At 49.4% G+C, this 14,838-nt stretch overlaps 2 protein-coding genes across 2 annotated transcripts in view; both read left to right on the top strand.

Annotated features, from left to right (window-relative positions):
- The first annotated feature begins 317 nt into the window (after positions 1–317).
- Positions 318–4,795, top strand: LOC103923832 (keratin, type II cytoskeletal 4-like). Its single transcript, XM_009332258.1, has 9 exons — positions 318–857; positions 1,490–1,707; positions 2,708–2,768; positions 2,977–3,072; positions 3,180–3,344; positions 3,572–3,697; positions 3,909–4,129; positions 4,348–4,382; positions 4,485–4,795. The coding sequence occupies exons 1-9, from the start codon at positions 318–320 to the stop codon at positions 4,793–4,795; spliced, it is 1,773 nt and encodes a 590-aa protein (XP_009330533.1).
- Positions 4,796–10,249: 5,454 nt separating this feature from the next.
- LOC103923818 (keratin, type II cytoskeletal 3-like) overlaps positions 10,250–14,838 on the top strand; it is a 7,996-nt gene continuing 3,407 nt past the window's right edge. The window contains 9 exon segments of the mRNA XM_009332246.1: positions 10,250–10,888; positions 11,548–11,762; positions 11,964–12,024; positions 12,192–12,287; positions 12,464–12,628; positions 13,107–13,232; positions 13,440–13,660; positions 14,081–14,115; positions 14,222–14,311. Of these exon segments, the coding sequence (XP_009330521.1) occupies positions 10,250–10,888; positions 11,548–11,762; positions 11,964–12,024; positions 12,192–12,287; positions 12,464–12,628; positions 13,107–13,232; positions 13,440–13,660; positions 14,081–14,115; positions 14,222–14,311 (1,648 nt within the window).

Below are 14,838 nucleotides of genomic sequence, written 5' to 3'. Positions count from 1 at the left end.
CTAAGGGAATTTGATTTAGAGTTGTGCTTCCAACACCAACAATAACTGTTTTTCTTAGCTCTCGAGGGAGTGTTTTGAGGCAGGTCATGGTGGTGGCAAAGAGAAGGCATCCTTCCAAGCCCTAAAACAATGAATTGAATTAAAAAAAGAGACATCTCCACTCCCCTGACACCCGGCCAACTCCCTGAGCACATAAAAAGGGGCACTCAGCCGCTGCACCCACAGGACTCACCTCCTCCTGCCTCCAAACCTCCTCCCGTGCACCGCACAGCTCAGCCCTTCTCTCTTCACGGGTTGACTGTTGGGGACCTGTCACCATGTCTCGCCAGTCCTGTGGTCTCGGCAAGGGATTCAGCTCCAGCTCCGCTTGCTTCGGAGGGAGGAACAAGGTCACGTTCAGCTCTGTGTCCCGTGGAGGATGCAGGGGACCTGGCAACGCTGGTGGCTTCAGCAGCAGGAGCCTCTATTGCTTAGGAGGGAGTAAAAGTATCTCTCTGGGAGGATTTGGTGGAGGTGGTGGTGTCTGCAGAGGTTTTGGGGCAGGGGGCCAAGGAGGCTTTGGCTACAGCTACAGTGCTGGGGCAGGATTTCGTGGCGGCTATGGTGGTGGAGCCGGAGGTGGCTTCGGTGGAGGCCTCGGTGGTGGTTTTGGAGGCTTTGGTGGAGGATTTGATGGCGGGATTGGAGGTCAAGGCTTTCCCCCTTGCCCACCGGGCGGCATCAGGGAAGTGACCATCAACCAGAGCCTGCTGGCTCCGCTCAACCTTGAAATCGACCCTGAGATCCAGAAGGTGCGAACACAAGAGCGGGAGGAGATGATGCAGCTCAACAACAAATTCGCTTCCTTCATTGACAAGGTGAGAGCGGCTTCAACCCGGGGCTGGGAGGTGGAGGTCTGGGCTTACCACAGCTCATGCTGGTTGCAGTTACTGGGGGATACCCGTCCAGTAATACCCAGAGAGCCAGGGGTTGCCCGGACCACCCCAAAGAACCCCTGCAGACAGAGAGATGGTGGCTGCAGAAGTGACTTTCCCGAGGTTATGGAGAAACCCAGGAATAGGATCCTTGGTTCTTAAGCCCACGATGCTGGTGCTGAGCCGTGGGACCACGTACCTGCATGCAGAGCACCCTCAGAGGAGTCTCTGCTGATGGGCTCTGTCCATCCGTGGGCTGAAGGACTTTGGGTGTTTTGGCCTATTTTTAAGGGGAAGGTGCCACAGCTATGAAGTTCACCGTGTTTCTCCTGTTTAGAGACTGTGAGATTGGAGCGGGAAGGTGACCCACCTTTGCCCCCTCATCCTAGAGCTGTGGTCCCACCTGCCCTGGAGTGGGACCCTGGAGCTATTGCTCACTGGAGATGAGAATAGGCAGGAAGGTTAAACTCATTAAATGGAAAAAAATATGGAAAATGTGGGGAAAAAAAAATCAATAAAAAGATGCTTTTGGGAGCAGTCTAACTCTTTTTCTACCCACCCTTGCAACCATTTAGGTGCGGTTCCTAGAGCAGCAGAACCGAGTTCTGGAGACCAAGTGGAAACTCCTGCAGGAGCAGGGTGGCACAGGGACGGGTGGCAGGAACCTCGACCCCTTTTTTGAAAGCTACATCAGCGGGCTGAGGAAGCAGCTGGACCGCCTCTCGAGCGAGAAGCATCAGCTGGAGTCAGAGCTGAAGAGCTTCCAAGATATGGTGGAAGACTTCAAGATGAAGTATGTTGTTCTCGGTGTAGTCGTGGTTGGGCTGTCTGGTGGTGAGAAAATAGAGACAACAACTTACTTTGAACAGTCAGAAAATTGAAAGAATCAGAAGAATTGGCAATATTTCACTTGTTTCAATGATTAGAAAATGTAAAAGGTTTTGGGGAAGTTTTCATCAACGGAGTTTTGACAATAGGCGGTGATTTTTCAAGGTATTTCTCAATACGTATTGTTGTCTGAGTTACGCTTCTCACTAAAGCAGGATCCTCTACTGTTTGTCTTCCTCACTTAAGAATCCATGACATTATGATTTAATGAACTAGTTAGATTAGTTGCTAAATCCTATTATAATTTCCTCATGGATTTCCACATGGATTCCTTCCCATAACATCCTTCATGATTTGAAGCTTAGAGCTTTCTTTGGAAGGATGATGTGGGGTAAAAAAAAAAAAAAAAAAGATTCTTTTCCTGCCATCATTTATTAGATTAATTTGTCCAGTTGGAAAAGCAAGAACAAAGCCTGGAGAAATGCTGCCACTGAACGAGTTACAAAAAATGGTGGGAAAGCAAGTCTGGGACTCATCAGGATCAGCCAGATCCCTTGCTCTACCGAGGTTGCAGGTTGAAAATTGACTTTGTTTTGGAGATCATCTCCATCACTCAACGCTCTTCAGCAATTACCTGCCCCAATGAGCAGTTGGAAATGGCCCATGTCGAGGACCTGAAGGTCCCTGGGTCTTGCAGAAGGAGTTGGAGTGGCCACAGCCACCAGGACTCAGTTTAGGCAGAGATAGGATTCCTCTTTGCAGGCTTTCTTCAGCAAGGCATCGGAGATGGCAGGAGCCAGGACTCATCTAGAAAGGTGAAGTGCCACTGCTTGTCCATAAATCTTGTTCATGGCAGATCCATTTTTGCTGCGTTCATTAGTCTGAGGCCAACCACGTCTAGTTGCCAGCAGCAGCCAGAGCCAAAATAAGCAGACAGATTCAATCTCCCTTGTTATAATCAACAGGTACGAAGAGGAAATAAACAAAAGGACAGCTGCGGAGAACGATTTTGTGCTCCTAAAAAAGGTAAAGTACTTTTTTTTTTTTACCACAAAGACACATCTTGGTTCAGAGGATGTCTTGCTTCCATCAGCACTGATTCGTTAGCATCAGACATAAACCAGGACCCCTAGATGTATGTGCCATAGGGAACGGAGCACCAAAAGGCTCACAGTTAAACGTTAGATAAAACGGTGTGCGTCAGGCAGGTTTTCACTTCCCGTTTCTCCTGCAGGACGTGGATGCAGTCTATATGACCAAGGTGGATCTTCAGGCAAAATCAGATTCTCTGGCAGATGAGATTAACTTCCTGAAGTACCTTTACGAAGCGGTAAGTGGTCCAGCTGCTCTCTGGAGGGGGATGCTGGGACGGAGAAGGGTTGTGATACTGTAAGGAAATTATGGCAGGGCTAAAGCCAGATCTGGTGTGAATTACAGGAGCTGTCTCAGATGCAGAAGACCGTTTCCGACACCTCTGTGGTTCTGTCCATGGACAATAACCGAAACCTCGACCTTGACAGCATCATTGCAGAGGTCAAAGCCCAATACGAGGAGATTGCCAACAGGAGCCGAGTGGAGGCTGAGTCTTGGTATCGACACAAGGTGAGTGCTCCACACCTTGCTTGTGATCACCGATGGCTGAGGAGGTGGAAGAGTTACTGGTGGTAGCTCAGATCATGCTGAGACCTGGGATGTTGCTGGTACTGATCCGGCCAGACTGGAGCTAGCACATGCATGCTCACCTTGGCTTGCATGGGGTGGTATGGACAGCCGTTGTGAGGAGACACTCATGGTGGACCTAACATGCTCCTCTCACTTCTGCCTACCAGTATGAAGAGCTGCAGGCTACCGCAGGCAAACACGGAGACAGCCTTAAGGACACAAAGACTGAGATCTCTGAGCTCAACCGCATGATCCAGAGGATACGGGCTGAGATCGAGAACGTGAAGAAACAGGTAGGGGTTGCATTTTTTGAGAAATGGGTGTGAGCTCTTGGCAATGCCCTTCAGAGCTTCCCTAAAAGCAAATAGTCTGGTAACAGTCATTGTAAGCGGGAGGAAATCTGCTGTATTTGTGAACAGCTGAGCCCAGGTGATCTGGGATCATGGCTTCATCTCCGACTGGCTGCCCCTGCCCCACTCATCACATCCACGTCTTGCCCTCCAGTGTGAAACTCTGCAGAGCTCCATCGTGGATGCGGAGGAGCGCGGGGAGATGGCCCTCAAGGATGCTGCGGCCAAACTGGCTGACCTGGAGTCAGGCCTGCAGAAAGCCAAGGCAGACATGGCCCGGCAGCTCCGTGAGTACCAGGAGCTCATGAACGTCAAGATGGCCCTGGACGTTGAGATTGCGACCTACAGGAAGCTGCTGGAAGGAGAGGAGAGCAGGTGGGTGGGGATACAGCAAGAGCTTGATTGCATCCTGCTAAATCAATGGGAAGAACGCGGCACAGCACATGTCCTCTATTAAAATATTAATGGTGTGGACTACGGTCCTATAGCCGCTGTTATTTATGCCCATGGTCTGATGGACCAAGCCTGGCTTCATGGAGCTGGACCAGTCCAGATGCTCTGGCTGGAGCTGACGCTCTGTCTCTTCCTTGCAGGATGTCTGGCGAGTGTCAGAGTGCCGTGAGCATCTGTAAGTAGCATTCCCACGGGAGCGTGGTGGGCTGGGACTGATGCTCCAAAACTTTACGGTGGCATCAGAAGTAACCTCGTGCCTTCTGTTCCTTCTCTGCAGCTGTGGTGGCAGGCGGCAGCAGCTCTGCAGGAGGTGGATACGGTGGCGGACTGTGCCTTGGAGGAGGAGGAGGAATCGGATTTGGTGCTGGAAGTGGGAGAGGCAGCGGTAACACAGGCGGTGCTGGCTTCTGCTACAGCTCAGGAGGGGGCGGATTTGGTTCCGGGGGAGGATTTTGTTCTGGGGGGGGATTCGGCTCCGGAGGGGCAGGATTCTGCTCTGTGGGCGGAGGGTCCAACTCAGTGGTGGTGGGGTCTGGCACCATCCTGAAGAAGACCACCAGCTCTGCGTCTGTCAACCCGAGGGTCTAGGAAAGCAAGCTATCTCACCCCTCCCCGGCACCCAAAGGAGAAAGGAAGCAAATTTCATGATGACTACCACCCCCCCTTCATTGCCAAGGTGATGGTCATCTATTTCATTCTAAACCACCACCATCCTTCAGAAACTGCATGGAAAAGTAAAATACGGCTATATTCACCAGCTAATGACTGAGATTCTCAGGAGTGTTTGAGACCGGCTCGCTTCCCCAACACTCCCCTCGAGACACTGCAAAGCTGCTGGTCATCAGGGTGCTGGGACTCGTTTGGAAGCAGGACCTGCCCGTCCACTGGAAAGCCCCAAACACGGCTGGGATAAGGCTATAAAGCAGCGTGGTCCGAGTGAGAGGCAACTCACCAGCGATGGGTAGAGCTCAGAGAACTCGTGTCCTGTGAAGCCTGGGGAAAGGCTTGACTTCTTTCAAGATCTTGTGCTGGATCCAGATGTGGTGCAATTTTAATCGGTGCTACTCATCAGCCAGGGCTCGAACTCCAAAACAAGAATTTCCTAATGGTGACTAGTCTCAGCTGAAGACATTTCTTACCCCACTGCAGTTTGTTTTTTTTCTAAGGAAGATACTGGCAGTTTCACCCATGTTCTTTAGAAGCTGTTGTAAAATGTTTAGTTTTGCTCAGGGTTTACCTTTTCATTGTGATCATGGGAACACTTGTGCTTGTTTGCTTAATCCCTTCTCTTTTGGCATGTGGCATACCCTAATAAACACTAGAGGCAGTAAGCCTGTGTGGTTCTCTCTCTGACCAAAGAGTTTCGTGTTGCAACAAGACTCCTCTTTTGCTGAGATCTGAAAGTGTTACCTGACTTTCTCTTGCCCTTTGAAGTTTGCATTTAAAGGAACCTAAGCGAGCGTGTAGCCTGGTCTCTCATCCTTCTCACCCCTCTCCCACCCCCAAACTCGCAAAAAATTTGGATGGTTTGTAAGTTTGGCAGGAGGGCGGAGGAGGTCTTGCAGGGGTGAGGTGGTTGGGGTGGCAAAATTGCTGGGTCAGGCTCAGCGCGATGGTCTGATCCGTCTGAGTCTGTGAAACACACGGGGTTTTCTTGGATTACATCCGTGGGAACGAGCCCATTCCTGGTGGTCTGGCAGGAGAGAAAGAGGCAGCTGGGTTGAACCCAGATGCTCTTCTCTGTCCTTCTGCTGGGTCTCCAGGGAAGACTGAGGCCGCTGGCCCTGTTAGAGCAGAGCAGACTTTCGGACTCAGTTGGTGTCGGAGGCTTTTCCCTTCCCCTTTCTCTTCCTAAGCCCTTTCCTTGCTCGTATTGGCCAGCTTGGGATATTCCCTAGCTAGTCCACCTCTGACTGACCACTGCCTCCAAGCACACCACTGGCCTCCTCCCGTGCTTCCCTGTCCTCCAAGGTGGTCCCAATGCTGTGGTGCCCACAGCTGGTGCTGTCATGGCAAAGACATTGCACAGCCCTAAGGGGGAAGGTGTGGAAGAGGGAAGGGTGATCATCACCCCTCCAGCTAATTCAGAGCTAATTCCTCAGTATCCATGATGTTGGAGCCAGTCCTGCAGCTTTTACTGTTGGACTGGCCGGGGATCCATGGGTTGCTTTTAAGGTGTCTCCAAAAGGTAATGGAGGCCATGGGAAGAGCAAAATCTCAACCCCCTGTCAAGCCCTACCCCTCCACAAAAGTGGAACATTTTTAATGACCTGTAAATTCAGAGCCAAAAACTCCTGGCGTGGTTTGACCTCTTGCTTAGGAGACCTTGAATCACATCCCTGGTCAACCACAGACTCGCTCTGCGATCTGGATGAGTCATTTCATTTACCCCATGCTCCGTTCCCTGTTTGTAAATGCGAGACATAAACGTACCAGCCACTGTGGAATGTCACAACGCTGCCAGCAAAGGCATGTAACTACTTGGATGGGGATACGGTTTGGGCAATAGTTAAATATTCTAGTGAGTAGGGACCTGAGATGGCGTTGAATGAAAAGACATCCACTTCCCTCAGAGTCACCCCAATCTAGCTGCCTCTGTGTAAACTTGCCCCCAGCAAATGGCTCCTGACATCAGGGCAGCTGATTGTGATGGAGAGACAAAAGGCTTCTAGATGTGTACAAATGCTGCAGTTAAAACAAACAGACACCAGAAAGCCCTTGCCTTTTGTTCCTATGATTGCACCAGCAATTAGGGGAAAATTCTCCTGGGCTGGACAGAGGTGTGACATAATTTCTGCCTTTTGTTGGTGGAGTGAAATCATTTTACGTGGCCTGAAATAAGTTTTGTTTAATTTCACCATGATTTCCCCGTTTTAAAAGTCTCTCCTAAAGCACAGTGAAAACACTTCGATGTCAAATGTTTTATGGAGTGCTTTCCTTTGCTTTTTTCCCCCAAACTCTGCCTTTCTGTGGTTGAAGACTTCTCCTAAGTTCAGTGCACGTTGACTGACAGCGTTGCTGCTGAAATGAGCCTTTTCCTCCAAGTATTCAAGGCTTGAACCGCTTTTCCTGTATTCCTGCCCATTTATTTTCGTAGAGTCATAGAATAGTTCAGGTTGGAAGGGACCTTTAAAGGTCACTTTCCTTCACTGGGGCTTTGGGTACAACGATGTTGTTTGAGATCCCTGCAGTCTAAAGCTGCCTATTGCGTTTGAACCGGGCGATGATGTTGATATCCAAATCCCGGTTTGATTTCCTAAACTTGGCTGGAGACGCGGCTGTTACTCAACGAGCGCGTTATCTAAACACGGGCGCTCGGGACTCGAGCGTTGTGCTGACTTAACGCATCTCCTCCCAGTGCGGCTGGGAACATGAAAACTTTCTGATCACGTCGCCCTGCCCACAGAAGAAAAAAAAAAAAAGCGCCCCGAAAAACGTAACCACATATTTGGTAATGCAGAGGGAGGCAAGGGAAGGCTTCCTTAAGTACCTGTGCGTCTGTACATGCGCATATATGTGATTGTATCTATAGTAGCTATGAACCCACGGCACCCTCCTGAACCTTGCGGTGCTGCAGGCGGTGGTGGAATCTATTTGACTGATAAATCAGGAGCCGAGCGTGTTCACAGCCCGGGTCCGCGGAGACGGCGCTGCTGGGTCTTGCCTGCGATTTGCCTCTCCTCTAGATGGGAAGGGCTGTTGAGAGATGGCTCTTGCCTTCTGGCCCCGAGAGGGGATCAGGTGTTTGCCGAGACTTTTGGCTGATGGTTGCAGTGATGTTTGAGGTTGTGCTTCAAAACCTCCCAGGATGGACAGGCGTTTGTCCCAGCTGTGGCATTTAGGAGACCAAGTCTTGCTGAAGACCAACAAGCCACAGGGGACCTCCTCAGCCCACGTATTTATTGTCTATAAATCATGCTCTACAACCACCAACCCCCCTGTCCTCCCCACCCCTTCGGTCTCGCAGTGACTTGCTGTTATTATATATATATTTTTTTAGCCGTATCTACCCCCTGATGGCTTCCTCGCGTGCTCACGAATCCACGCTGGTGCTGGGGAAGGAGGTGGGATGAGCAGGCTGTGCAGGGATAGTTGTGTTTTTCACTGGAAATGCCAGTTCAGCTGCACGTTGCGCCACGGTCTGGGTCCGTAGGCACTTTTGAGAATAGGTGTCTGGGTGATATTTTTAAACACCTGAAGATATTGAGAGTTGCTAGTGTGGATTTTCAAGAAGCACTTAATTGCCTGCGTCCTGTGGGAACTTCTGAGAACCTTGTTAGACAGCTACCAGCACAGTTAGATGCCTTAATAGTCATAAGGATTTTTGGACTTCAAAATTTCATAGAATCATAGACTCACAGAAGGGTTTGGGTTGGAAGGGACCTCTAAAGCTCATCTAGTCCAACCCCCCTGCCCCGGGCAGGGACATCTTCCGCTAGATCAGGTCGCTCAGAGCCCCGTCCAGCCTGACCTTGAATGTTTCCAGGGATGGGGCATCCACCACCTCTCTGGGCGACCTGGGCCAGTGTCTCACCACCCTCACCTTCTTAGGTAGCTTTAAAAATGCTACTCTCTGATTCTTCTGCTGTTGGGGATAGTTGGAAACTAATAAAAAAAAAATAATTTCTCAGTAATTTTTTAAAAAATGAGGCAGTAATTGTCATTTGATAAGCAGGCTTCTGCAAGACAGAAGGATGAACGCATGATGGGTCATAGTCTTATTAATGCAAGTTTAACTCATAAGCTAATCCTTTCTCAGTATGGGATCAAACCCGGAGTATTCTGATAAGCTTCTGCCTTTCTAAAATCTGGCGGCTGCTTTCAAATAAGCTTGAAAAGGACACCTACCTGTGTTCTTGAAGGAGGGCTCAACACAGCTTACGAGTGTGTCTGTCTGCCAAAAATATATTTGCATATAAATACTGAAGTAAGCCAGGCAGCTGAAAAACATGCATTTCCTCAAGTGAAAGTTACTGTGCCCTCTGTTCTCCTCATTTCTGTGTGTCTCTACAAACGAGTCGAGCTCTCTAGCATCCTCTGCCTAGCTAATTGCATTTAAATAGTTACAGGATTTATTATGTGGGCAGCATGATTTTGCATGCCTCCTTCTCCCTGTCTATCCTCAGAGCCGTCTGTCCATCTGTCCACACTTCCCACCGCAGCAGCTGAGCTCCTGATGTCTCCTCTGGCTCTTCTCGTGGTCTTGAAGCCTCCGGAAAATCCTAGAGGGATTTCCCATCTGTGATATTCGTGGCCTTTCTCCACTGGTGCTGAGACTATCTTGGCAGGAAGACTCCAGAACTCACTTTCGATGAGAGTTTGGTCCAACAATAAATGAATTTCCAGTGCCAACCATTGCTCCAGTATCTCGTTTCTGGTAAGGTTTTATTTATCAAAAAGACACAGAGCCTCATCAAAATGCAATTTGCTGAGCCCTGGCTCTGGATTGAGAAACTACTTCTCAAAGCCAAAGGCAATTTTCCATGTAAAAAGAAGACTAAGGGTGTAACATAGGTGTGTTTTGGGAATTGTGAAAGCCATGCTACAACTTGGCATGAACTACAGCGCTTGCCTGCCATGGGGCTTTGGAGTGAAAGATCAAAATAAAGATAAACATAAGCAGGGAAACAACCACAATGGATGAAAGGTGGAAAAAAAAAAGAGTAGTATATCCTAGGGAGACTGTTCTATACCATAAAAGCGTAAGACTTCTTAGTCACTGAGCGCTGCCATTTGGTAGACATAGTTGTATCTTTTTTAATTTTCTCCCGCATTATAGGGTGTGTCTCTGGGTAGGGTCAACGTTTGGCAAACTGAAGATGAAAATCTGTAAACCACGCCACACTCATGAAGACAGTAACTGTCTCCTCCTTCACGCCCATGCAAACCCAGCCCACCTCCAGAAACAGATAAAAGAGAGCATCTACTGCCCTCGAGTCAGAGGGACTTACTTCCCTTCTCTTTGCACTCATCTCCTTGCAGCACAGCTCCATTGATCTTTCTTATCTTCTTGATTTTTGACTCTGCTTAGAAGAAACAGCCATGTCTCGGCAGTCTGTCTGCAGAAGCTTTGGAGGCGGGAGTAGAAGGGGCTACAGCTCTTGCTCTGCCATCGGTGGTGGCTTTGGAGGAGGTGGCGGCAGAAGCAGGAGCAGCTACAGCTCGTTCTCTATGTCCAGGGGAATTGGAGGTGGCGGACGTTGTGGAGGGTTTAGCAGCAAAAGTCTCCATAACATAGGTGGCAGTGGAAGGATTTCCATGGGTGGGTGCTATGGTGGTGGAGGATATGGAGGCAGAATGGGTGGCTTTGGTGGAGGCTACGGAGGAGGAATGGGTGGCTTTGGTGGAGGAGGAATGTGTGGCTTTGGAGGAATGGGAGGTGGAGGAATGGGTGGCTTTGGTGGAGGAATGGGTGGTTATGGTGGAGGAATGGGTGGTGGAGGAATGGGTGGTGGAGGAATGGGCGGTGGAGGAATGGGCGGCTTTGGTGGACCAGGCTTTGGCATGCCAGGCTTTGGTGGCCCAGGTAGATGTGGCCCTGGAATCCAGCCAGTGCAGGTTGACTCAACCCTCCTACAGCCAGTCCATGTTGAGATTGATCCCCATATCCAGCAAGTCAAAAACCAGGAGAAGGAACAGATCAAGACTCTTAACAATCAATTTGCCTCTTTCATTGATAAGGTGAGAGGGTGGGATTGTGTCTAATTAAGGGTCAAAATTAGGAGGAACTTTCAAGTTCTGCAGAAATGTCCTTTTTGAGCTAAGTATCAGCAGGCTGAGAAGCTTCAGCAGAGTCTTTTTATTACGTACTGCTAGGGAAGAGATGAGAATCTCTCTTCCATACAAGATCAAAGCGATGTCTTCAGGGCTTTCATCTAGCCTGTTGCACCAGGCTCAACTAATAGGTTCTTCTTGCAAGCAGGCTCAACGCCTCCAAACATCTTCAGGTTTCAGGCGCAAATTTTCCTTTCTGTACCACTCTCTCTCCAAATACCCTCCCATTTAAGGATTCACTAATATAATTTTTTTCTCTTTGCTTTCAAATATCCAGGCTTTTAAATCTAGACTAGAAATCTAAGATTTCTATACTACCTGCAATGGGAATGTACTTGGAGCTGGTGTTACATTTAAAAGCTCCTTCGACTTGAATATGACTTAGAAATTTCCTCCTTTTCCCCATCTTGCAGTTCAGGCAACAACAGAAATTAAAAAAAAAAAAAAAAGTTAGCTTGTTCTCTCATCGTCATGCAAAGGAGAATCTTTTTACGTGATGAAAGGGTGCCTTGGCTGCTGCTGTTGTTCCACATGTGATGGTGGATACTCCATGTGTTGGCTTTCAGGTCCGCTTCCTGGAGCAACAGAACAAGGTCCTCTCCACCAAGTGGGAGCTCCTCCAACAGCAAGGGCCTTCGGGGCCAAGGAAGAACCTCGATGTCATCTTTGAAAATTACATCCAGAACCTGAGGAGGCAGCTGGACTCAATCTTGGCACAGAGGGGGCAGCTGGAGACGGAGCTGCAGAACATGCAGCAATATGTTGAGGATTACAAAACCAAGTAAGTGCAGTGACAGTCTAACCCAGAAAGCAACTCAAGCAGCTTTAGTCGTTTTTCTTCACAGACGTGCTTATTATGGCAATTGTGGACATAGTTTTTTCAGTCTAAATATTTTATTCTGGTTTTTTTCTTTTAGTTTGTTTAGTGTGGCCTTAGGCAGGAAAATTCAGGAAACTCAGCTCGTATTTTTACTCTCCACAGGTATGAGGAAGAGATCAACAGGCGCACAACTGCTGAGAACGAGTTTGTGGTGCTCAAGAAGGTGAGTCTCAGAGGCACCAGGAGAGAGGGGATGTGGGGGGACAGGCTGCAGAGATGTTGGAAGGAGGCAGCACCAAGACGGGCAGCTCCCAACAGCAGGCATTGGCTGCCAACAGCTCTTCTGAGATGGGATGAAGCTGTTGTCTAACCGTGTGATCTTTCCTTTAGGACGTGGACTGTGCCTACATGACTAAAGTAGAGCTGGAAGCCAAGGTGGGAGCTCTGACTGATGAAATCAACTTCCTGAGGTGCATCTACGAGGAGGTAAGAGCCCTCTCCCTTCCCCTGGGCTGGCTGGAGTTGCACTGAGGCGTGTGGTGGCCAAAGACACTGAACTTGGTCCGGGTGCCCATGTGGATTTGGTCTGGAGAGGCTGCCTGGAGCTGCTGCTCTTTTCTCCCCTCCTCGGATGGTCAGGCTAACTCACGTCTTGGTTGTAGGAACTGGCTCAGATGCAGACAATCAGCCGGGACCTGTCCGTGGTGGTGTCCATGGACAACAACCGTCACCTGGATCTGGACAGCATCATTGAGGAGGTCAGGCGCCAGTACGAGCAGATTGCTCAGAGCAGCAGAGCTGAAGCTGAGGCTTGGTACCAGAGCCAGGTGAGTTGCAAAGCAGTTAAGGAACCCTGGGCGATGGCTACAGTTTGCAGATAATTTATGACAAAGTGAGACATCTCTTTAAGCTAACGGTGGTGGAGCTCATGCCAGGAAGTCTCAAGAGGAATTGTGTTGCTTTTGAGGGGTCTGACTCACCGTGTTCTAGGTGTCCAGAATCTCACTTTGGTGCACGGTACAAGCCTTTCAATAAAGATGGCCAAAAATGTACCGTAACTAGAAAATGCCTGCCCAAAGTAGCTTTTAAGAAGCCAAGGGATGCTTATTAGTGTGACTAAGATCTATTTCAAAGTTCAAAATCAATAATATTTTAGTCTCAGAACCATCTTTTACATTGAGCTGGGTATCCATGACCAACGTGATAGGTGCTTGTAGCAGCACGTGAGCTATGAAACTGTTGACAAATCTTGTCTGGGCATCAGGAATGTTTCACTGAAGGTTTGTTTTGTCTTGGTGCCATCAGTATGAACAGCTGCAGAGCACTGCTGGAAGGCATGGGGACAGCCTCCGCAACACCAAGATAGAGATCCAAGAGTTGACCAGGAACGTCCAGAGGCTGCGGGCTGAGATTGAGAACGTGAAGAAGCAGGTAGGGGTTGGCTAGTGCCTCACGGGATGCTGGCATCAGGTTGGATCACAAAGGACCATGTGTGAGGCAGAAATGGTTTCTTCAACCACCCCTTGTTTACTTCATGTAGATGTTTCCTTTTTTCCCTTGACTTCTCCATTTGGGGTTTGAGGGCTGAACCTAATTGACAAAATGAGATCTGAGAAAGTGCCCTTTTTGCTTCCTCAGAACCAGCAGCTGCAGTCAGCTATTGCTGAGGCTGAGGAACGGGGTGAGATGGCCCTCAAGGATGCCAGGGTAAAACTGGAAGAGCTGGAATGTGCTCTGCAAAAAGACAAGGAGGAGCTGGCTCGCTTGTTGAAGGAGTACCAGGAGCTGCTGAACATCAAGATTGCGCTGGATGTCGAGATTGCCATGTACAGGAAGCTGCTGGAGGGAGAGGAGAACAGGTAAACACTTGACCTCTGATTTGAGGGGGATGTTGAGATCTGGGCTGGACACCCTGAGTTTTGACATTAACAGTTTAATCTCAAACCAGCTCCTTTGGTTACAGTGGGTAGATAAGGCTACTGGCATTCTGGGTGACATTTTGGGTGGTCAGGACTGATAATTGCATACTCTGATCACTACAGGTGGTATAACAACCATTTCATTTCTGTTACATGCAAATTCTTTAATGAACCTGAAGGTTGGAAGAACTTCATCATAAAGAGGAATAGTCAATGCCGTCCCTCCTCAAATATTTTAGTGTTATCAAAGTTGCTGATAAGGATGAAACAGGAAACTGATTTGATAATGGAAATGCAGTTCTCAGTTTTTAAGATGTCTCTTTTGTTGGGTAATTAAAATTTACCAATTTCCTTTTGCAGGCTGTGCAACGATGGCATGTCCAATGTCAATGTCTGTAAGTATCCGCATTTGTTTCCTTGAGAAGTAGTAGCAGACCATGTTTTTTTGGAGATACCGCCTGCCAGAGGACAACATGTATGTAGCCTGTGCTTCTCTTCCAGCTGTGGTAGGCAGGACCACCGTGACTGGAGGCAGAGGAGGCATGGGAGGAGGCTTCGGAGGTGGCAGCGGCATGGGAGGAGGCTTCGGAGGTGGCAGCGGCATGGGAGGAGGCTTCGGAGGCGGCAGCTGCATGGGAGGAGGCTTCGGAGGCGGCAGCTGCATGGGAGGAGGCTTCGGAGGCGGCAGCTGCATGGGAGGAGGCTTCGGAGGCGGCAGCTGCATGGGAGGAGGCTTCGGAGGCGGCAGCTGCATGGGAGGAGGCTTCGGAGGCGGCAGCGGCATAACTTCAGCTCCGGTGGGGGATCGTCCTCCGTACGGAGATGCGTCACGACCACCTCCGTCAAATCTTCAGGAGTGAGATTCTGAGCCCCAAAGCCACACTGAAAAAGGAAAGAAGCATCTCCTATCTTCTCCCGGCAGCAGCCCAGCCTCCTTAAACCCAGCTCCGGTGTCCTGCAATGAAATGAACTGTGTCCCTCACGGCCCACCACGTACCGGCTCGTCTACCTGGCTCTGTCCCATCAAGGGAGTCTCGTGGCAATGCCGTGTCCCGTTAGCAGCCCTGGCGAGCTGCTCGTTAGCCCCAAGCCCAGTGATGAAATAACCGTCTGAGCAA

Source organism: Pygoscelis adeliae, unplaced genomic scaffold, assembly GCF_000699105.1.
Source record: "Pygoscelis adeliae isolate BGI_AS28 unplaced genomic scaffold, ASM69910v1 Scaffold109, whole genome shotgun sequence".
Lineage (NCBI taxonomy): Eukaryota > Metazoa > Chordata > Aves > Sphenisciformes > Spheniscidae > Pygoscelis > Pygoscelis adeliae.
Note: the sequence above shows the minus strand (reverse complement) of the source record. Positions and strands in the feature narration are given on the sequence as shown.

Bases quoted from the DNA above. Each gene is read 5' to 3' on its own strand.
- LOC103923832 (XM_009332258.1), top strand. From the start codon at position 318: ATGTCTCGCCAGTCCTGTGGTCTCGGCAAGGGATTCAGCTCCAGCTCC. The intron at 858-1,489 runs GTGAGAGCGGCT...GCAACCATTTAG, and splicing joins TCGCTTCCTTCATTGACAAG to GTGCGGTTCCTAGAGCAGCA. The intron at 3,345-3,571 runs GTGAGTGCTCCA...TCTGCCTACCAG, and splicing joins AGTCTTGGTATCGACACAAG to TATGAAGAGCTGCAGGCTAC.